General features: G+C 46.7%; 1 protein-coding gene across 2 annotated transcripts in view; it reads right to left on the bottom strand.

Moving 5' to 3' along the window:
- The window catches only part of sft2d1 (SFT2 domain containing 1), a 56,523-nt gene extending 32,559 nt beyond the window's left edge, over nucleotides 1–23,964 (bottom strand). The window contains exons 1-3 of one of the 2 annotated variants that reach the window (XM_038975254.1): nucleotides 23,664–23,964; nucleotides 22,681–22,767; nucleotides 11,785–11,867 (exon numbers count right to left, since the gene is read on the bottom strand). In XM_038975254.1, coding sequence (XP_038831182.1) covers nucleotides 11,785–11,867; nucleotides 22,681–22,767; nucleotides 23,664–23,729 — 236 coding nt within the window. In that variant the 5' untranslated portion in view covers nucleotides 23,730–23,964. The remainder of the gene's footprint in view (nucleotides 1–11,784; nucleotides 11,868–22,680; nucleotides 22,768–23,663) is intronic. The other variant, XM_038975253.1, reaches the window with a different exon arrangement.
- Between the last annotated feature and the right edge of the window lie 505 nt (nucleotides 23,965–24,469).

Below are 24,469 nucleotides of genomic sequence, written 5' to 3'. Positions count from 1 at the left end.
ATGGACTCTTTTCTAGGTCAGGAGACTAACGTCTATCTCATAATGCTACATCATCACTAACAGCTACACAAAGTATAGAGCGAGAGAGAAGAGAGGAGAGAGAGAGATGGGCATTCCTGTGCCGTTTTATTAAGTTTCAGGAAAATACGAATCACTGACGCATTTTGTTCATGTCTTATGATTAACTTGAACAAATTAATGAATTTTCTAATGAGTTAAACACATTTTTGAATTACGTTTTAATGTCTGGATTCCGTGATTCTGTCCGCAACACAGATCTTAGAGAGCCCTGCTGGTAGGCCTAGGATATTTATATACACTCACACACAGTACCAGTCAAAAGTTTACACCTAAAACCTACTCATTCAAGGGTTTTTCTTTATTTTTACATTTTCTACATTGTAGAATAATAGTGGACATCAAAACTATGAAATAACACATATGGAATCATGTAGTAAAAAAAAAAGAGTTAACAAATCAAAATATTTGTTATATTTGAGATTCTTCAAATTAGCCACCCTTTGCTTTGATGACAGCTTTGCACACACTTGGTATTCTCTCAACCAGCTTCATGAGGTAGTCACCTGGAATGCATTCCAATTAACAGGTGTGCCTTTTTTTAAAGTTAATTTGTGGAACTTCTTTCCTTCTCAATGCTTTTGAGCCAATCAATTGTGTTGTGACAAGGTAGGGAGGGTATACAGAAGATAGCCCTATTTGGTAAAAGACCAAGTCCATATCATGGCAAGAACAGCTCAAATAAGCAAAGAGAAACGACAGTCCATCTTTACTTTAAGGACATGAAGGCCAGTCCATGCAGACAATTTCTAGAACTTTGAAAGTTTCTTCAAGTGCAGTCGCAAAAACCATCAAGCACTATGATGAAACTGGCTCTCATGAGGACCGCCACAGGAAAGGAAGACCCAGAGTTCCCTCTGCTGCAGAGGATAAGTTCACTAGAGTTGCCAGCCTCAGAAATCAGCAATTAACTGCACCTCCAGATTGCAGCCCAAATAAATGCTTCACAGAGTTCAAGTAACAGACACATCTCAACGTCAATTGTTCAGAGGAAACTGCGTGAATCAGGCCTTCATGGTCGAATTGCTGCAAAGAAACCAATACTAAAGGACACCAATAAGAAAAAGAGACTTGCTTAGGCCAAGATACACGAGCAATGGACATTAGACCAGTGGAAATCTATCATTTTGGTCTGATGAGTCCAAATGTGAGATTTTTGGTTCCAACAGCCGTGTCTTTGTGAGACGCAGAGTAGGTGAACAGATGATCTCCGCATGTGTGGTTCCACCGTGAAGCATGGAGGAGGAGGTGTGATGTGTGGGGGTGCTTTGCTGGTGACACTGTCAGTGATTTATTTTGAATTCAAGGCAAACTTAACCAGCATGGCTACCACAGCGTTGTGCAGTGACACGCCATTCCATATGGTTTGCGCTTAGTTGGACTATAATTTATTCAACTCATTCAATTCAAACTCAGTACCTCTTTGCTTGACATCATGGGAAAATTAAAAGAAATCAGCCAAGACCAGAGAAAATAAATTGTAGACCTCCACAAGTCTGGTTCATCCTTGGGAGCAATTTCCAAACGCCTGAAGGTACCACGTTCATCTTTACAAACAATAGTATGCAAGTATAAATACCATGGGACCACGCAGCTGTCATACCGCTCAGGAAGGAGACGCATTCTGTCTCCTAGAGATGAATGTGCGAAAAGTGCAAATCAATCCCAGAACAACAGAAAAGGACATTGTGAAGATGCTGGAGGAAACGGGTAGAAAAGTATCTATATCCACTGTAAAACGAGTCCTATATCGACATAACCTGAAAGGCCACTCAGCAAGGAAGAAGCCACTGCTCCAAAACCGCCATGAAAATGCCAGACTACGGTTTGCAACTGCACATGGGAACAAAGATCGTACTTTTTGGAGAAATGTCCTCTGGTCTGATGAAACAAAAATAGAACTGTTTGGCCATAATGACCATCGTTATGTTTGGAGGCAAAAGGGGGATGCTTGCAAGCCGAAGAACACCATCCCAACCGTGAAGCACGGGAGTGGCAGCATCATGTTGTGGGGGTGCCTTGCTGCAGAAGGGGCTGGTGCACGTCACAAAATAGATGGCATCATGAGGGAGGGAAATTATGTGGATATATTAAAGCAACATCTCAAGACAGGAAGTTAAAGCTTGGTTGCAAATGGGTCTTCCAAATGGACAATGACCCCAAGCATACTTCCAAAGTTGTGGCAAAATGGCTTAAGGACAACAAAGTCAAGGTATTGGAGAGGCCATCACAAAGCCCTGACCTCAATTCCATAGAAAATGTGGGCAGAACTGAAAAAGGGTGTGCGAGCAAGGAGGCCTACAAACCTGACTCAGTTACACTAGCTCTGTCAGGAGGAATGGGCCAAAATCCACCCAACTTATTGTGGGAAGTTTGTGGAAGGCTACCCGAAACGTTTGACCCAAGTTAAACAATTTAAAAGGCAATGCTACCAAATACTAATTGAGTGTATGTAAATGTCTGACCCACTGGGAATGTGATGAAATAAATAAAATCTGAAATAAATCATTCGCTCTACTATTATTCTGACATTTCACATTCTTAAAATAAAGTGGTGATCCTAACTGACCATCCAAGATGGCGTAGCAGTGTAGACGTGTTTGTTTAGTCCTCTCGTGTACGTTTGTATTTTTCGTATTTCTTGTATATACTTTTTTTTTTAAATTCTATCTCTTTTCGATTTTTAATTCGATTATACCTTCCGGTAACCTACCTCACCCAATGTGATACGGAATCACTATTATTTTTTTAAACTTTGGAACACATTCAAGAACCCCCAGTAGCTAACCAGCTAATCAGCTACAAGCTATTTAGCCATTTTTAGCCGCTGCTAGCAGCTTTTACCTTCTGCACAGACACCAGCCCTGTTATTAGCCTGGATATTACTCACCAATTTACCAGCATCGGACTGTCTCTCGACAACAACGCCGGATTCCTGCCGTAATCCCTGAGCCACTACTTCTGATCCTCACAGCTAGCTTGCAGCTAGCGCAGCTAGCGCCACAGCCACGAAGCTAGCACCAGTTAGCAAACACAATTCTACAATCACAACCTCTCTTTCGCCGTCGCCATCCGACTTGGATTCTCTGTCGACACGACCACGTCTGGTCTGCAGACGAATACCCCATCCGCTGTGCCCTCAACCGGCCTCCGTCTGATCAGACCACCCCCCGGGCTACTAACTTTAAACGCCGCGTGCTAGCTTAGTGGCGGCTTCCCTGCTCCATTTACGGTTGCCCCCTGGACACTATGATCACTTGGCTACATAGCTGATGCCTGCCGGACTGTCCATTAATTCACGGTACTCCATTCTGTTTATTTGTGTTTTATCTGTCGGCTCTGTGTTTTAACTCAGGCTCTGTGTGTAGTTAATCCGACCCTCTCTGCCTAGTCGTCGCCATTTTACCTGCTGTTGCTGTGTTAGCTGACTAGCTGCTGTTATCTCACCTGTTGTTTTAGCTAGCTCTCACAATCAAGACCTGCAATCACTTTATGCCTTACTGTATGTCTCTCTCAAATATCAATATGCCTTGTATACTGTTTTTCAGGCTAGTTATCATTGTTTTGGTTTGCAATGGACCCCGTAGTTCCACTCTCCGTACCTCTGATACCTCCTTTGTCCCACCTCCCACACATGCGGTGACCTCACCCATTGAGACCAGCATGTCCAGAGATACAACCTCTCTTATCATCACCCAGTGCCTGGGCTTGCCTCCGCTGTACCCGTGCCCCACCATACCCCTGTCTGCACATTATGCCCAGAATCTATTCTACCACGCCCATAAATCTGCTCCTTTTATTCCTTGTCCCCAACGCTCTAGGCGACCAGTTTTGATAGCCTTTAGCCGCACCCTCATCCTACTACTCCTCTGTTGATGTGGAGGTAAACCCAGGCCCTGCATGTCCCCAGGCACCCTCATTTGTTGACTTCTGTGATCGAAAAAGCCTTGGCCTCATGCATGTCAACATCAGAAGCCTCCTCCCTAAGTTTGTCTTACTCACCGCTTTAGCACACTCTGCCAACCCTGATGTCCTTGCCGTGTCTGAATCCTGGCTTAGGAAGGCCACCAAAAATTCTGAGATTTCCATACCCAACTATAACACTTTCCGTCAAGATAGAACTGCCAAAGGGGGAGGAGTTGCAATCTACTGCAGAGATAGCCTGCAAAGTTCTGTCATACTTTCCAGGTCTATGCCCAAACAGTTTGAACTTCTAATTTTAAAAATTAATCTCTCCAGAAATAAGTCTCTCACTGCTACCGACCCACCTCAGCTCCCAGCTGTGCCCTGGACACCATCTGTGAATTGATCGCTCCCCATCTAGCTTCAGAGTTTGTTCTGTTAGGTGACCTAAACTGGGATATGCTTAACACCCCGGCAGTCCTACAATCTAAGCTAGATGCCCTCAATCTCACACAAATCATCAAGGAACCCACCAGGTACAACCCTAAATCCGAAAACATGGGCACCCTAATAGACATTATCCTGACCAACTTGCCCTCCAAATACACCTCTGCTGTTTTCAATCAAGATCTCAGCGATCACTGCCTCATTGCCTGTATCCGCGGTCAAACGACCACCCCTCATCACTGTCAAACGCTCCCTAAAACACTTCTGTGAGCAGGCCTTTCTAATCGACCTGGCCCGGGTACCCTGGAAGGATATTGACCTCATCCCGTCAGTTGAGGATGCCTGGTCATTCTTTAAAAGTTACTTCCTCACCATATTAGACAAGCATGCTCCGTTCAAAAAATGCAGAACTAAGAACAGATATAGCCCTTGGTTCACTCCAGACCTGACTGCCCTCGACCAGCACAAAAACATCCTGTGGCGAACTGCAATAGCATCGAAGAGCCCCCGCGATATGCAACTGTTCAGGGAAGTCAGGAAACAATACACGCAGTCAGTCAGGAAAGCAAAGGCCAGCTTTTTCAAGCAGAAATTTGCATCCTGTAGCTCTAACTCCAAAAAGTTCTGGGATACTGTAAAGTCCATGGAGAACAAGAGCACCTCCTCCCAGCTGCCCACTGCACTGAGGCTAGGTAACACGGTCACCACCGATAAATCCGTGATAATCGAAAACTTCAACAAGCATTTCTCAATGGCTGGCCATGCCTTCCTCCTGGCGACTCCAACCTTCGCCAACAGCCCCCCCCCCCCGCCCCGCTGCTACTCGCCCAAGCCTCCCCAGCTTCTCCTTTACCCAAATCCAGATAGCAGATGTTCTGAAAGAGCTGGAAAACCTGGACCCATACAAATCAGCTGGGCTTGACAATCTGGACCCCCTATTTCTGAAACTGTCCGCCGCCATTGTCGCACCCCCTATTACCAGCCTGTTCAACCTCTCCTTCGTATCATCTGAGATCCCCAAGGATTGGAAAGCTGCCGCGGTCATCCCCCTCTTCAAAGGGGGAGACACCCTGGACCCAAACTGTTACAGACCTATATCCATCCTGCCCTGCCTATCTAAGGTCTTCGAAAGCCAAGTCAACAAACAGATCACTGACCATCTCGAATCCCACCGTACCTTCTCCGCTGTGCAATCCGGTTTCCGAGCCGGTCACGGGTGCACCTCAGCCACGCTCAAGGTACTAAACGATATCATAACCGCCATCGATAAAAGACAGTACTGTGCAGTACTCTTCATCGACCTGGCCAAGGCTTTCGACTCTGTCAATCACCATATTCTTATCGGCAGACTCAGTAGCCTCGGTTTTTCTAATGACTGCCTTGCCTGGTTCACCAACTACTTTGCAGACAGAGTTCAGTCTGTCAAATCGGAGGGCATGTTGTCCAGTCCTCTGGCAGTCTCTATGGGGGTACCACAGGGTTCAATTCTCGGGCCGACTCTTTTCTCTGTATATATCAATGATGTTGCTCTTGCTGCGGGCGATTCCCTGATCCACCTCTACGCAGACGACACCATTCTGTATACTTCTGGCCCTTCCTTGGACACTGTGCTATCTAACCTCCAAACGAGCTTCAATGCCATACAACACTCCTTCCGTGGCCTCCAACTGCTCTTAAACGCTAGTAAAACTAAATGCATGCTTTTCAACCGTTCGCTGCCTGCACCCGCACGCCCGACTAGCATCACCACCCTGGACGGTTCCGACCTAGAATATGTGGACATCTATAAGTACCTAGGTGTCTGGCTAGACTGCAAACTCTCCTTCCAGACTCATATCAAACACCTCCAATCCAAAATCAAATCTAGAGTCGGCTTTCTATTTCGCAACAAAGCCTCCTTCACTCACACCGCCAAACTTACCCTAGTAAAACTGACTATCCTACCGATCCTCGACTTCGGCGATGTCATCTACAAAACAGCTTCCAATACTCTACTCAGCAAACTGGATGCAGTTTATCACAGTGCCATCCGTTTTGTTACTAAAGCACCTTATACCACCCACCACTGCGACCTGTATGCCCTAGTCGGCTGGCCCTCGCTACATGTTTGTCGTCAGACCCACTGGCTCCAGGTCATCTACAAGGCTATGCTAGGTAAAGTGCCGCCTTATCTCAGTTCACTGGTCACGATGGCTACACCCACCCGCAGCACGCGCTCCAGCAGGTGTATCTCACTGATCATCCCTAAAGCCAAAACCTCATTTGGACGCCTTTCCTTCCAGTTCTCTGCTGCCTGCGACTGGAACGAATTGCAAAAATCTCTGAAGTTGGAGACTTTTATCTCCCTCAACAACTTTAAACATCTGCTATCCGAGCAGCTAACCGATCGCTGCAGCTGTACATAGTCCATCGGTATATAGCCCACCCAATTTACCTACCTCACCCCCCATACTGCTTTTATTTATTTACTTTTCTGCTCTTTTGCACACCAGTATCTCTACTTGCACATGATCATCTGATGATTTATCACTCCAGTGTTAATCTGCTAAATTGTAATTATTCAATTTATTTCCTACCTCCTCATGCCTTTTGCACACATTGTATATAGATTCTCTTTTTTCTACCATGTTATTGACTTGTTTATTGTTTACTCCATGTGTAACTCTGTGTTGTTGTCTGTTCACACTGCTTTATCTTGGCCAGGTCGCAGTTGCAAATGAGAACTTGTTCTCAACTAGCCTACCTGGTTAAATAAAGGTGAAATAAAAAAAATAAAAAAAGACAGGGAATTTCTACTAGGATTAAATGTCAGGAATTGTGAAAAACTGAGTTTAAATGTAATTGGCTAAGGTGTATGTAAACTTCAGACTTCAACTGTATGCTGGTGTGCCTGGGTATATATTATGCAGCATGAAACGCATGGTTACTTATGCCCACCTGAATATACTCCTCAAATTAAAAAATATGACGGTCTGAGCACTTCAAGTTACTGTGTGCACAAAAGCCCTTGTATGCATTACATAGTGTACAATATACCCTAGTCAAAAGCAGTGCACTACATAGGGAGCCATTTGGGGAAAAATGTCCAGTGTAAACATGACACTACTGTTTGTGGTTCAGAACAGTAACCAGAAGTGAGGACACACTGAACCCGTTTCTTTCACAGTGTTGTCGCTGTGGAAACACACAAGATGACAGAAGACACTTGAAACAAAGAGATGTCACAGTTCACCGTCCGGTAGGAAAATGATACCGTGTCAAAAGAAAGCCACACCACGACGCGACACCTGTCTGTGATAACCAATCAAATTAATTTCAGCAAACGGAAGCACAGTGGCATGGAAACACTCCCAAATAAGGGAGAAAAAAAACAGAGAGAGGGGAGGAACCAGGCTCAGAGGAGAAGAACCGGGCAAGAAGTGTTGGTCCCATGTTTCATGAGTTGAATCACAAAAAGCTATTCCTCTCAACTTTTGTGCACAAATTTGTTTACATCCCTGTTTTGTGAGCATTTCTCCTTTGCCAAGACATTCCAGCCACCTGACAAGTGTGGCATATCAATAAGCTGATTAAACAGCATGATCATTATACAGGTGCACCTTGTGCTGGGGACAAAACAAGGCCAATAAAATGTGCAGTTTTGTCACAACGCCACAATACCACAGATGTCTCAAGTTGAGGGAGCGTGCAATTGGCATGCTGACTGCAGGAATGTTCCCCAGAGCTGTTGCCAGATCATTTAATGTTAATTTATCTACAACACGCTGCCTCCAATGTTATTTTTTGAAAAAATATATATAAATAAAATTAATTAATTAAAATCGTCAGTACGTCCAACCGGCCTCACAACCGCAGACCACAGGTAACCGTGCCAGCCCACGACCCCCACATCCGGCTTCTACACCTGCAGCATCGTCTGAGGTGGGGTGGAGGGGTGCTGAGGAATATTTCTGTCTGTAATAAAGCCCTTTTGTGAGGAAAAACTCACTCTGATTGGCTGGGCCTGGCTCCCCATTGCGTGTGCCTGGCTGCCAAGTGGGTGGGCATATGCCTGCTAAGGCCCACACATGGCTGCACCCCTGCCAGTCATGTAAAATCCATAGATTAGGGCCTAAAACTTAAAGAGAGAGTGAGTGTACCTCATGATAAGATGTAGACCACACTATCTACTAAGACTATCTATATTTTTCGTAGCCGTCCATTTACCACCACAAACCCATGCTGGCACTAAGACGACACTGAACGAGCTGTATAAGGCCATTAGCAAACAAGAAAATGCTCATCAAGAAGTGGCGCTCCTAGTGGCCGGTGACTTTAATGCAGGCAAACTTAAATCCGTTTTACCTCATTTCTACCAGCATGTTAAATGTGCAACCAGAGGAAAAGCCCACCTTTACTCCACACACAGAGACGTGTACAAAGCTCTCCTTCCATTTGGAAAATCTGACCATAATTCTATCCTACTGATTCTTGATTACAAGCAAAAACTAAAGCAGGAAGTACCAGTGACTCGCTCAATACGGAAGTGGTCAGATGACGCGGATGCTAAGCTACAGGACTGTTTTGCCAGCACAGACTGGAATATGTTCCGGGATTCATCCAATGGCATTGAGGAGTACACCACCTCAGTCACCGGCTTCATCAATAAGTGCATCGATGACGTCGTCGCCACAGTGACTGTACGTACAAATCCCAACCAGAAGCCATGGATTACAGGCAACATCCGCATCGAGCTAAAGGCTAGAGCTGCCGCTTTCAAGGAGCGGGAGAATAATACAGACACTTATAAGAAATTCCGCTATGCCCTTAGACAAACTATCAAACAGGAAAAGCTTCAATACAGGACTAAGATGGTATCCTACTACACCGGCTCTGACGCTCGTCGGATGTGGCAGGGCTTGCAAACTATTACGGACTACAAAAGGAAACCCAGCCGCGAGCTGCCCAGTCAAGTGAGCCTACCAGACAGGCTAAAGGCTTTTTATGCTCGCTTCGAGGCAAGCAACACTGAAGCATGCAGCTGACATTTTCAACCTCTCCCTGACCGAGTCTGTAATAACTACATGTTTCAAGCAGACCACCATAGTCCCTGTGCCCAAGAAAGTGAAGGTAACCTGCCTAAATGATTACCGGCCTGTAGCTCTCAAACTCCCAACACAATCATTAAGATTGCTGACAATACAACGATGGTAGGCCTGATCACTGACAACGATGAGACAGCCATTAAGGAGGTGGTCAGAGACCTGGCAGTGTGGTGCCAGGACAACAACCTCCCCCTCAACGCGAGCAAGACAAAGGAGCTGATCGCAGACTACAGGAAAAGGAGGACTGAGCACGCCCCCATTCTCATCGACGGGGCTGCAGTGGAGCAGGTTGAGAGCTTCAAGTTCATTGGTGTCCACATCACCAACAAACTATCATGGTCCAAACACACCAAGACAGTCGTGAAGAGGGCACGACAACACTCCCCCCCACCCCCTCAGGAGACAGATCTTCTGCACCATCGAGCGCATCCTGACCGGTTGCATCACCGCCTGGTTTGGCAACTGCTCGGCATCCAACCGTAAGGCGTGTAGTGCGTACGGCCCTGGGGCCAAGCTTCCTGCCATCTAGGACCAGGCGGTGTAAGAGGAAGGCCCCCAAAAAATAGTCAGACTCCAGTCACCCAAGTCATAGACTGTTCTCTCTGCTACCATACAGCATATGGTACCGGAGCGCCAAGTCTAGAACCAACTAGGCAAGTCAATCAAGAACAAATTCCTATTTACAATGACGGCCTACCCTGGCCAAACCTGGACGACGCTGGGTCAATTGTGCACCACCCTATTGGACTCCCAATCACAGCCGGATGTGATGCAGCCTGGATTCGAACCAGGGACTGCAGTGACACCTCTTGCACTGAGATGCAGTGTCTTAGACGACAGCGCCACTCGGGAGCCCTGCAGAGGGGATAACCGTTCATTTATTTTTTACTTTATAGAGCTTGAAGTAAGCATTTCACGCTACGGTGAACCTGCTGTATTTGGTGCATGTGACACAATTGGATTAGATTTAATGAATTGATTTAAAATTTACTGATTTCCTTATGTGAACTGTAACTCAGTAAAATCTGTGAAATTGTTGCATGATAAGTTTAAATTTTTGTTCAGTATTATAGTAAGTAAGCATTTGACAAGTTAGCCTCGTCCGAGCCAGAACGGCCCATAGCGGCAGGAGCCCATCTCCTGATTACACACTCCCTGGACAGAACGCTAGTCTGTCGTAGGGCCTTCTCCCCAATCAATCTCCTTCATGCTGAGTGCCAAGCAAGGCATTGGGTCCCATTTTTAGAGTCTATTGGAGAGAGTCACGTGTAATACATTTATCTGACAGCTCAACCCTCTCTTGATTCTTAAGATAGAGAACTAAACCCAACAGACCTGTTCCACCATCAGGAATTCAATCAAAATACATTACTGAACTGTACAAAAATGTCCTGAATTATAGAAACCCTTTACCACAATGAATCCTAGACAGCTGTACATTGTTGCCAAAGCAACTTACTTACAGTGAGTGCATGGGGACAAAACAAATGGTGTATGTGTGTGTGGTCCCTGCGGGAAATGAACCTACGACCTTGGTGTTCATTAGTGTCATGCTCTTACCTACTGAGCCACACAGGACTACTACACCAAGCTCAATAGGGAACCCATCCAATGTGCTTCTGTTCTGTCTGAACATTTAAAAAATAAAAAAATAAAAATAAATACTGCATAGTATGACAGACAAACCAGGTGGTCTTACTGACACCTGAAACATAGAAATAGAACAGCTAGAACAGGGACAGAATTCCAATTCTAGAACAGGGACAGAATTCTAACTCTAAATTCCGTGACTTGGAACACCCCTCGACAATGAACTCAAAAGAACACTTTGGCAGCTACTTTACGGACTGCTACAGAGTCCACTCCAAGCTGGGTGACGGGACAGGAGATCAATAATTGATAGGTCATTCGTAAAGTGTGGACAACAACAAAAAAAGATTAGGCACCCCCATCAATCACGTTAGTGGAGTGGTGCTAAACATTCAAATCGACAGATGTTAGAAAAACGGCAACAACTCGATGTGTCTGGGTCAAGTCCATCCAAAGTCAAGTTAAATGGGTAGGAGGGAACTTACAGTGAAATTACCTCACATTAAATTAGAATTGAAGTGTATAATGTAGTTTTTTTTAAATGTAAAAAGTATATCAAATAAGTATGCATTTAGTAATAGCTTAATTCCTGAATTGCTTGTATTGGAAATAGCTTTGTCTTTTAGCTCTGGCAGTAACAACAGTATTGGTAGCAGACCATGAACAAAATGAATGGACTCACCTGGAGAGTGCAGCAAGGTTACCTAGTGTGTAGAACACAGCAAACAGCTTGGTGCCATTTGGTAAGAACAGCAGTGCAGTGCCCTGGTTGAAAAACACACAAAATTAAATTATTACTATGTCCACCTAGGCATCATCCTGCCATCAGTTTGTATGAGCAGTCTGATCGGCTAAAGAAACTCCTGGAAGACAAGAGAAGAGGTACGCTAGATCAATGTTACCTGGAATTAGACTATTTGGTAAATATCAGGTAGGCCAAAATATTTTAAAATTATAATAATTTGTATTGCTTTTGTATTTTATTTTGAACAAGAACGATCTGTAGGCCAAAGGAAAATGGTTCCCTGAAATGTTACAAATACAATGTTACATGATCGCCACCTAGTGGTGAAACACCATATCACTTTCTACACACGGACATGCTGGTTCCCAAAAACAGGATCTGACTCATTTCGCTTTTATTTTTAAAAGTTGATCATACAGTCTAGGGCTCTCCATCTCTGTTCCTGGAGAGTTACCCTCCTGTATGTTACAGCAGGACTCTCCATCTCTGTTCCTGGAGAGTTACCCTCCTGTAGGTTACAGCAGGGCTCTCCATCTCTGTTCCTGGAGAGTTACCCTCCTGTAGGTTACAGCAGGGCTCTCCATCTCTGTTCCTGGAGAGTTACCCTCCTGTAGGTTACAGCAGGGCTCTCCATCTCTGTTCCTGGAGAGGTACCCTCCTGTAGGTTACAGCAGGGATCTCCATCTCTGTTACTGGAGAGTTACCCTCCTGTAGGTTACAGCAGGGCATTCCATCTCTGTTCCTGGAGAGTTACCCTCCTGTAGGTTACAGCAGGGCTCTCCATCTCTGTTACTGGAGAGTTACCCTCCTGTAGGTTACAGCAGGGCTCTCCATCTCTGTTCCTGGAGAGTTACCCTCCTGTAGGTTACAGCAGGGCTCTCCATCTCTGTTCCTGGAGAGGTACCCTCCTGTAGGTTTACATCAGGGCTCTCCAACCCTGTTCCTGGAGAGCTGCTGTCCTGTAGGTTCACTCCAGCCCTAATCTAGTCACCTGATTCTAATAATTAGCTGGTTGATAAACTGAAACAGGTTAGTTACAACTGGGGTTGGAGTGAAAACCTACAGGAGGATCCCTCTCCAGGAACAGGGTTGGAGAGCCCTGCTGTAAACCTACAGGAGGGTAACTCTCCAGGAACAGGGTTGGAGAGCCCTGCTGTAAACCTACAGGAGGGTAACTCTCCAGGAACGGGGTTGGAGAGCCCTGCTGTAACCTACAGGAGGGTAACTCTCCAGGAACGGGGTTGGAGAGCCCTGATGTAAACCTACAGGAGGGTACCTTTTCAGGAACAGGGTTGGAGAGCCCTGATCTAAACCTACAGGAGGGTAACTCTCCAGGAACGGGGTTGGAGAGCCCTGCTGTAACCTACAGGAGGGTGACTCTCCAGGAACGGGGTTGGAGTGCCCTGCTGTAACCTACAGGAGGGTAACTCTCCAGGAACAGGGTTGGAGAGCCCTGCTGTAAACCTACAGGAGGGTAACTCTCCAGGAACAGGGTTGGAGAGCCCTGATGTAAACGTACAGGAGGGTAACTCTCCAGGAACAGGGTTGGAAAGCCCTGCTGTAAACCTACAGGAGGGTAACTCTCCAGGAACGGGGTTGGAGAGCCCTGCTGTAAACCTACAGGAGGGTAACTCTCCAGGAACAGGGTTGCAGAGCCCTGATGTAAACGTACAGGAGGGTAACTCTCCAGGAACAGGGTTTGGAAAGCCCTGCTGTAACCTACAGGAGGGTACCTCTCCAGGAACAGGGTTGGAAAGCCCTGCTGTAACCTACAGGAGGGTAACTCTCCAGGAACAGGGTTGGAGAGCCCTGCTGTAACCTACAGGAGGGTAACTCTCCAGGAACAGGGTTGGAGAGCCCTGCTGTAACCTACAGGAGGGTAACTCTCCAGGAACAGGGTTGGAAAGCCCTGCTGTAAACCTACAGGAGGGTAACTCTCCAGGAACAGGGTTGGAGAGCCCTGCTGTAACCTACAGGAGGGTAACGCTCCAGGAACGGGGTTGGAAAGCCCTGCTGTAAACCTACAGGAGGGTAACTCTCCAGGAACGGGGTTGGAAAGCCCTGCTGTAAACCTACAGGAGGGTAACTCTCCAGGAACGGGGTTGGAAAGCCCTGCTGTAACCTACAGGAGGGTAACTCTCCAGGAACAGGGTTGGAGAGCCCTGCTGTAAACCTACAGGAGGGTAACTCTCCAGGAACGGGGTTGGAGAGCCCTGCTGTAACCTACAGGAGGGTAACTCTCCAGGAACAGGGTTGGAGAGCCCTGCTGTAACCTACAGGAGGGTAACTCTCCAGGAACAGGGTTGGAGAGCCCTGATGTAAACCTACAGGAGGGTAACTCTCCAGGAACGGGGTTGGAGAGCCCTGCTGTAACCTACAGGAGGGTAACTCTCCAGGAACAGGGTTGGAGAGCCCTGCTGTAACCTACAGGAGGGTAACTCTCCAGGAACAGGGTTGGAGAGCCCTGCTGTAACCTACAGGAGGGTAACTCTCCAGGAACAGGGTTGGAGAGCCCTGCTGTAAGCTACAGGAGGGTAACTCTCCAGGAACAGGGTTGGAGAGCCCTGCTGTAACCTACAGGAGGGTAACTCTCCAGGAACAGGGTTGGAAAGCCCTGCTGTAAACCTACAGGAGGGTAACTCTCCAGGAACAGGGTTGGAAAGCCCTGCTGTAAACCTACAGGAGGGTAACTCTCCAGGAACAGGGTTGGAGAGCCCTGCTGTAAACCTACAGGAGGGTAACTCTCCAGGAACAGGGTTGGAAAGCCCTGCTGTAAACCTACAGGAGGGTAACTCTCCAGGAACAGGGTTGGAGAGCCCTGCTGTAACCTACAGGAGGGTAACTCTCCAGGAACAGGGTTGGAGAGCCCTGCTGTAAACCTACAGGAGGGTAACTCTCCAGGAACAGGGTTGGAAAGCCCTGCTGTAAACCTACAGGAGGGTAACTCTCCAGGAACAGGGTTGGAGAGCCCTGCTGTAAACCTACAGGAGGGTAACTCTCCAGGAACAGGGTTGGAAAGCCCTGCTGTAAACCTACAGGAGGGTAACTCTCCAGGAACAGGGTTGGAGAGCCCTGCTGTAAACCTACAGGAGGGTAACTCTCCAGGAACAGGGTTGGAGAGCCCTGCTGTAAACCTACAGGAGGGTAACTCTCCAGGAACAGGGTTGGAGAGCCCTGATATAAACCTACAGGAGGGTAACTCTCCAGGAACAGGGTTGGAGAGCCCTGCTGTAAACCTACAGGAGGGTAACTCTCCAGGAACAGGGTTGGAAAGCCCTGCTGTAAACCTACAGGAGGGTAACTCTCCAGGAACAGGGTTGGAGAGCCCTGCTGTAAACCTACAGGAGGGTAACTCTCCAGGAACAGGGTTGGAAAGCCCTGCTGTAAACCTACAGGAGGGTAACTCTCCAGGAACAGGGTTGGAGAGCCCTGCTGTAAACCTACAGGAGGGTAACTCTCCAGGAACAGGGTTGGAGAGCCCTGCTGTAAACCTACAGGAGGGTAACTCTCCAGGAACAGGGTTGGAGAGCCCTGATATAAACCTACAGGAGGGTAACTCTCCAGGAACAGGGTTGGAGAGCCCTGATATAAACCTACAGGAGGGTAACTCTCCAGGAACAGGGTTGGAGAGCCCTGCTGTAAACCTACAGGAGGGTAACTCTCCAGGAACAGGGTTGGAGAGCCCTGCTGTAAACCTACAGGAGGGTAACTCTCCAGGAACAGGGTTGGAAAGCCCTGCTGTAAACCTACAGGAGGGTAACTCTCCAGGAACAGGGTTGGAGAGCCCTGCTGTAAACCTACAGGAGGGTAACTCTCCAGGAACAGGGTTGGAAAGCCCTGCTGTAAACCTACAGGAGGGTAACTCTCCAGGAACAGGGTTGGAAAGCCCTGCTGTAAACCTACAGGAGGGTAACTCTCCAGGAACAGGGTTGGAGAGCCCTGCTGTAAGCCTACAGGAGGGTAACTCTCCAGGAACAGGGTTGGAGAGCCCTGATGTAAACCTACAGGAGGGTAACTCTCCAGGAACGGGGTTGGAAAGCCCTGATGTAAACCTACAGGAGGGTAACTCTCCAGGAACAGGGTTGGAGAGCCCTGCTGTAAGCCTACAGGAGGGTAACTCTCCAGGAACGGGGTTGGAAAGCCCTGCTGTAAACCTACAGGAGGGTAACTCTCCAGGAACGGGGTTGGAAAGCCCTGCTGTAGGCTATTACATAATGTTCTTGTGGAATAAGCCCTTGGTGTTTAACACCAACCTGACCTGATCCATCTCCTAATGAAAGACCAAATGGTGCATACAAACACATGATCCATGTTAGACATTCCTGAACTAGTAGAATCAATGATGAATGAGAGGAAAATATATAAATAGGGCTTCTGTTATGAATGGCTCTCACCAGTGTTGTTAACACGCTGTGAATAATCAGTCTCCAGAGTTGTTATCAGTACAACCCTTCTGTAGACCAGCCCATAACCAAATAACAGAGAGGACAACTGTTCTGTAGACAGGCCCATAACCACACTAACAGAGAGGACAACTGTTCTGTAGACAGACCCATAACCACACTAACAGAGAGGACAACTGTTCTGTAGACAGGCCCATAACCACACTAACAGAGAGGACAACTGTTCTGTAGACAGGCCCATAACCACACTAACAGAGAGGACAACTGTTCTGTAGACAGACCCATAACCACACTAACAGAGGAGACAACTGTTCTGTAGACAGACCCATAACCACACTAACAGAGGAGACAACTGTTCTGTAGACAGACCCATAACCACAATAACAGAGAGGACAACTGTTCTGTAGACAGACCCATAACCACACTAACAGAGAGGACAACTGTTCTGTAGACAGACCCATAACCACACTAACAGAGAGGACAACTGTTCTGTAGACAGGCCCATAACCACACTAACAGAGAGGACAACTGTTCTGTAGACAGACCCATAACCACACTAACAGAGAGGACAACTGTTCTGTAGACAGACCCATAACCACACTAACAGAGAGGACAACTGTTCTGTAGACAGGCCCATAACCACACTAACAGAGGAGACAACTGTTCTGTAGACAGGCCCATAACCACACTAACAGAGAGGACAACTGTTCTGTAGACAGACCCATAACCACACTAACAGAGGAGACAACTGTTCTGTAGACAGACCCATAACCACAATAACAGAGGAGACAACTGTTCTGTAGACAGGCCCATAACCACACTAACAGAGAGGACAACTGTTCTGTAGACAGACCCATAACCACAATAACAGAGGAGACAACTGTTCTGTAGACAGGCCCATAACCACACTAACAGAGGAGACAACTGTTCTGTAGACAGGCCCATAACCACACTAACAGAGAGGACAACTGTTCTGTAGACAGACCCATAACCACAATAACAGAGAGGACAACTGTTCTGTAGACAGACCCATAACCACACTAACAGAGAGGACAACTGTTCTGTAGACAGGCCCATAACCACAATAACAGAGAGGACAACTGTTCTGTAGACAGGCCCATAACCACACTAACAGAGAGGACAACTGTTCTGTAGACAGACCCATAACCACACTAACAGAGAGGACAACTGTTCTGTAGACAGGCCCATAACCACACTAACAGAGGAGACAACTGTTCTGTAGACAGACCCATAACCACACTAACAGAGAGGACAACTGTTCTGTAGACAGACCCATAACCACACTAACAGAGAGGACAACTGTTCTGTAGACAGACCCATAACCACACTAACAGAGAGGACAACTGTTCTGTAGACAGGCCCATAACCACACTAACAGAGAGGACAACTGTTCTGTAGACAGACCCATAACCACACTAACAGAGAGGACAACTGTTCTGTAGACAGACCCATAACCACACTAACAGAGAGGACAACTGTTCTGTAGACAGACCCATAACCACACTAACAGAGAGGACAACTGTTCTGTAGACAGGCCCATAACCACACTAACAGAGAGGACAACTGTTCTGTAGACAGGCCCATAACCACACTAACAGAGAGGACAACTGTTCTGTAGACAGGCCCATAACCACACTAACAGAGAGGACAACTGTTCTGTAGACAGACCCATAACCACACTAACAGAGAGGACAACTGTTCTGTAGACAGACCCATAACCACACTAACAGAGAGGACAACTGTTCTGTAGACAGGCCCATAACCACACTAACAGAGAGGACAACTGTTCTGTAGACAGACCCATAACCACACTAACAGAGAGGACAACTGTTCTGTAGACAGACCCATAACCACACTAACAGAGAGGACAACTGTTCTGTAGACAGGCCCATAACCACACTAACAGAGGAGACAACTGTTCTGTAGACAGACCCATAACCACACTAACAGAGAGGACAACTGTTCTGTAGACAGACCCATAACCACACTAACAGAGAGGACAACTGTTCTGTAGACAGGCCCATAACCACACTAACAGAGAGGACAACTGTTCTGTAGACAGACCCATAACCACACTAACAGAGGAGACAACTGTTCTGTAGACAGACCCATAACCACACTAACAGAGGAGACAACTGTTCTGTAGACAGGCCCATAACCACACTAACAGAGAGGACAACTGTTCTGTAGACAGGCCCATAACCACACTAACAGAGAGGACAACTGTTCTGTAGACAGGCCCATAACCACACTAACAGAGAGGACAACTGTTCTGTAGACAGACCCATAACCACACTAACAGAGGAGACAACTGTTCTGTAGACAGACCCATAACCACACTAACAGAGAGGACAACTGTTCTGTAGACAGGCCCATAACCACACTAACAGAGAGGACAACTGTTCTGTAGACAGACCCATAACCACACTAACAGAGAGGACAACTGTTCTGTAGACAGGCCCATAACCACACTAACAGAGGAGACAACTGTTCTGTAGACAGGCCCATAACCACACTAACAGAGAGGACAACTGTTCTGTAGACAGACCCATAACCACACTAACAGAGAGGACAACTGTTCTGTAGACAGGCCCATAACCACACTAACAGAGGAGACAACTGTTCTGTAGACAGGCCCATAACCACACTAACAGAGAGGACAACTGTTCTGTAGACAGACCCATAACCACACTAACAGAGGAGACAACTGTTCTGTAGACAGACCCATAACCACAATAACAGAGGAGACAACTGTTCTGTAGACAGGCCCATAACCACACTAACAGAGAGGACAACTGTTCTGTAGACAGACCCATAACCACAATAACAGAGGAGACAACTGTTCTGTAGACAGGCCCATAACCACACTAACAGAGGAGACAACTGTTCTGTAGACAGGCCCATAACCACACTAACAGAGAGGACAACTGTTCTGTAGACAGGCCCATAACCACACTAACAGAGAGGACAACTGTTCTGTAGACAGACCCATAACCACAATAACAGAGAGGACAACTGTTCTGTAGACAGACCCATAACCACACTAACAGAGGAGACAACTGTTCTGTAGACAGACCCATAACCACACTAACAGAGAGGACAACTGTTCTGTAGACAGACCCATAACCACACTAACAGAGAGGACAACTGTTCTGTAGACAGGCCCATAACCACACTAACAGAGAGGACAACTGTTCTGTAGACAGACCCATAACCACACTAACAGAGAGGACAACTGTTCTGTAGACAGGCCCATAACCACACTAACAGAGAGGACAACTGTTCTGTAGACAGGCCCATAACCACACTAACAGAGAGGACAACTGTTCTGTAGACAGGCCCATAACCACACTAACAGAGAGGACAACTGTTCTGTAGACAGACCCATAACCACACTAACAGAGGGGACAACTACAGATACAGTGTAGGCAGCACTGTCCACTGTGACTAAGGTTTTACTTTCGTTTTCTCTGACACAGAGACTGAACTCATGTACCTACTGACATAGAGGATGATAGAGGACACTGCTGTGGTTTACTGTAATATACAGCCATCACTGGTATCATGCTGTGGTTTACTGTAATATACAGCCATCACTGGTATCCTGCTGTGGTTTACTGTAATATACAGCCATCACTGGTATCCTGCTGTGGTTTACTGTAATATACAGCCATCACTGGTATCCTGCTGTGGTTTACTGTAATATACAGCCATCACTGGTATCCTGCTGTGGTTTACTGTAATATACAGCCATCACTGGTATCCAGCTGTGGTTTACTGTAATATACAGCCATCACTGGTATCATGCTGTGGTTTACTGTAATATACAGCCATCACTGGTATCATGCTGTGGTTTACTGTAATATACAGCCATCACTGGTATCCTGCTGTGGTTTACTGTAATATACAGCCATCACTGGTATCCTGCTGTGGTTTACTGTAATACACAGCCATCACTGGTATCATGCTGTGGTTTACTGTAATATACAGCCATCACTGGTATCATGCTGTGGTTTACTGTAATATACCACCATCACTGGTATCATGCTGTGGACAGACACTTGTTTGTTGAGGAGAATACTGGCAGAAGGAGAATACTGTACACGAGGAAGAGAATCTGATAAGTGCTTTGTGGATGGAAACAGCCGTGGGCATTGGAAGGGAAGGGGGAATGTGAAACCAAACCCGACTCATATAGGCTGGTTAGCTGACGTCGTCACCAGAACGATGCGCGTCAAAGGGGGCAGAAGGCCGTGTTTTGTTATGGTTCTGAATGGCCAGATAGCTTCTTTTGTCATTGTTGCTAGCTGTCATGATGGGAATGGTAAGGGGCTCCTTCCAGCTAATCTCATCTTGTATTGAATGATGTCACGTCTAAGCTAATATGGCTTAAAATTAGCTAGCTAGTCAACTACTGTAACAGCGTATTTGCGGTCATTGGCTAACTTTATGTTTTCAATAAATGTTAGAGATTAAATATAGTTTACATTGGGGCGGCAGGTAGCCTAGTGGTTAGAGACGGGTAGCCTAGTGGTTAGAGACGGGTAGCCTAGTGGTTAGAGACGGGTAGCCTAGTGGTTAGAGACGGGTAGCCTAGTGGTTGGAGACGGGTAGCCTAGTGGTTAGAGACGGGTAGCCTAGTGGTTAGAGACGGGTAGCCTAGTGGTTAGAGACGGGTAGCCTAGTGGTTAGAGACGGGTAGCCTAGTGGTTAGAGACGGGTAGCCTAGTGGTTAGAGACGGGTAGCCTAGTGGTTAGAGACGGGTAGCCTAGTGGTTAGAGACGGGTAGCCTAGTGGTTAGAGACGGGTAGCCTAGTGGTTAGAGACGGGTAGCCTAGTGGTTAGAGACGGGTAGCCTAGTGGTTAGAGACGGGTAGCCTAGTGGTTAGAGACGGGTAGCCTAGTGGTTGGAGACGGGTAGCCTAGTGGTTGGAGACGGGTAGCCTAGTGGTTAGAGACGGGTAGCCTAGTGGTTAGAGCAGGTAGCCTAGTGGTTAGAGCAGGTAGCCTAGTGGTTAGAGACAGGTAGCCTAGTGGTTAGAGACAGGTAGCCTAGTGGTTAGAGACGGGTAGCCTAGTGGTTAGAGACGGGTAGCCTAGTGGTTAGAGACGGGTAGCCTAGTGGTTAGAGACGGGTAGCCTAGTGGTTGGAGACGGGTAGCCTAGTGGTTGGAGACGGGTAGCCTAGTGGTTAGAGACGGGTAGCCTAGTGGTTAGAGACGGGTAGCCTAGTGGTTAGAGACGGGTAGCCTAGTGGTTAGAGACGGGTAGCCTAGTGGTTGGAGACGGGTAGCCTAGTGGTTGGAGACGGGTAGCCTAGTGGTTGGAGACGGGTAGCCTAGTGGTTGGAGACGGGTAGCCTAGTGGTTAGAGACGGGTAGCCTAGTGGTTAGAGACGGGTAGCCTAGTGGTTAGAGACAGGTAGCCTAGTGGTTAGAGACGGGTAGCCTAGTGGTTAGAGACGGGTAGCCTAGCGGTTAGAGACGGGTAGCCTAGCGGTTAGAGACGGGTAGCCTAGCGGTTAGAGACGGGTAGCCTAGCGGTTAGAGACGGGTAGCCTAGCGGTTAGAGACGGGTAGCCTAGCGGTTAGAGACAGGTAGCCTAGCGGTTAGAGACAGGTAGCCTAGCGGTTAGAGACAGGTAGCCTAGCGGTTAGAGACAGGTAGCCTAGCGGTTAGAGACAGGTAGCCTAGCGGTTAGAGACAGGTAGCCTAGCGGTTAGAGACAGGTAGCCTAGCGGTTAGAGACAGGTAGCCTAGCGGTTAGAGACAGGTAGCCTAGCGGTTAGAGACAGGTAGCCTAGCGGTTAGAGACAGGTAGCCTAGTGGTTAGAGACAGGTAGCCTAGTGGTTAGAGACAGGTAGCCTAGTGGTTAGAGACAGGTAGCCTAGTGGTTAGAGACAGGTAGCCTAGTGATTAGAGACAGGTAGCCTAGTGGTTAGAGACAGGTAGCCTAGTGGTTAGAGACAGGTAGCCTAGTGGTTAGAGACAGGTAGCCTAGTGGTTAGAGACAGGTAGCCTAGTGGTTAGAGACAGGTAGCCTAGTGGTTAGAGCAGGTAGCCTAGTAACCGGAATGTTGCTGGATCGAATCCCCGAGCTGACAAGGTTAAAAGTCTGTCGTTCTGCCCCTGAACAAGGCAGTTAACCCACTGTTCCTAGGCCGTCATTGTAAATAAGAATTTATTCTTAACTGACTTGCCTAGTTAAATAAAGGTTAAAAAAATAAATAATAATAATCTAAGCCAAACCCCGTCTGTTTTGTCCCATAGTTGCACAAGCATCAGTTTTGTTGCTAAACAACCAACCCATCTATAGAGTACAGCCCGGGTCAAAAGTAGTGCACTATATTAGGGAAAAGGGCACCATTACAGACTCACAATAACACTGAAATAGGGTGAAATCTCACCAGTATGGAGCACAGGATGCCTGAAGCGAAGCATATGACGAACCACTTCACCCGGGTGCTGTAGCTGAGCGTCGAGGCATCCAGGACCTGAGGAGAGAACAATGGCAGGATGTCACAAGACAGACGGGCAACAACCCAAACCACAGACTCAGGGACCCAAGGTCTCTCTTCCTACTGATGATTCTACCATGCTGACCAGTGGCAAAGTAGAGAGCGTAAGTTAAAAGCCCATTTTTTTGTACGCACAAAAAAAACATCCAATTACACAAACAACAGTTACACACAAAGGACGTAGGTCAACTTCTATGACACCGGCGCTAATCAATCTTTGTTTCAAGACATCTGATAACACAAGACAGGAAAAGGAAAGCCATGGTTTTAATGTAAATCAGCTGAGCAGCATTGTTTTTGAACTGATGTACTGTTTTGAAGTGTGCATTACTAGTAAGGGAAATAAACGCAACGTCTGCACGTCTTCAACTAAGTGTATCACTCAGTGAATAAATTAGATACAGCCCGTCTTCTTGTGGACGAAAACCAGTGTTCAAGACAAACCTTACCTCATCTGATCCACCATCTCCTTATGAAAGCATGTAAAGAGCAGTGATGCATACAAATACACAGGATTAACGACATTATTAGTTGTCACAGCCATACAATTAATTAGGATCTCTATGGTCACAACTCGCTAGTTTTCACCTGAGAAGCATCGGCGCATGCGCGGCTTTACTCCTATTTACCTAGTTACCAAACTATTTCAGCACAGTAGACATACACTCAACATAATGTGTATCAATTATAACACAAGGTATAGTGTTAGTTTAAATACTCGTGACTAAGAACAAGCAACTTATGCATTTGATGTCGTCCACGGAAATGTACCACTCGACTCATGTGTCAAAGCCAAGGTTTCGCATTTAGCAAGTTAGCTAGCTAGCAAGCTAATGCAAACCCAGATAAAATACAACAACATGCTGTGTTACCTGCGCCGTGAGCCCTGCTTCCTCGTTGTCTTCTCGCCCCCCTATCATACTACGAAGCTTGTCCATAGTTGACAATAAATATGTGTAAGTGTATTATTTGTTTGGAGCTAAATGAGATAGCTAACTAACTTCCGGAGACTTCACGATTGGGCGTGTCTATGTGCTACCACCTGACAGGCAGAGCGAGAACATCCAGCAAAACAGACCGGTTCTTATTATACCGCAGTGAGCATTGCCAGTCTTGGTTTTAATGTCTATGCTATCACTAAAAGTGGCCTCTGCAGTTTCCACTGATCCAAGACTGGCAGTGGTGAATCGGAAACGTGTAAGTGGCATCCTTGGGACGTCCAATTCTGACGTCACCCTGTTTAAATTCACATTTAAACCCGTAGGGTAAGAGTTACAGGACGGGGACACACTTTTTTCCCCCCACGCCACTTCGATGAAAAGGGATTTCATAGCAAGTTATTAGAGAATTTTCGCTAACCCTATCCTGCTATGTTAACTATACTATCCTGCGGCGTAAATTCTCCTAACTTGCTACGAAAAAGAGTGCTTTCCATTTATGGTTAAGGCAGAGAGGAAGAGGTGTATGGAAGCATTTAGGTGCTTATTGATAATTCCAATTTCCTTTCATCTTGTCAAGGCCAAACAATAGGACATTCAGCGTTTTATCATTTTTCTAGTTGAAAACAAAAACATTGTATATCAATCAAGTCGTTCTCGTTTATGGTTTCCAAATTGGGCATCGAGTAAAAGAAAACAAATAACGACAAAATGTATAATTTTTTTCTGTTTGTTCATAT

Source organism: Salvelinus namaycush, chromosome 35, assembly GCF_016432855.1.
Source record: "Salvelinus namaycush isolate Seneca chromosome 35, SaNama_1.0, whole genome shotgun sequence".
NCBI classification, from domain to species: Eukaryota; Metazoa; Chordata; class Actinopteri; order Salmoniformes; family Salmonidae; genus Salvelinus; species Salvelinus namaycush.
The sequence above is the reverse complement of the archived record's forward strand: the minus strand, read 5'-3'. Positions and strand labels throughout refer to the sequence as shown.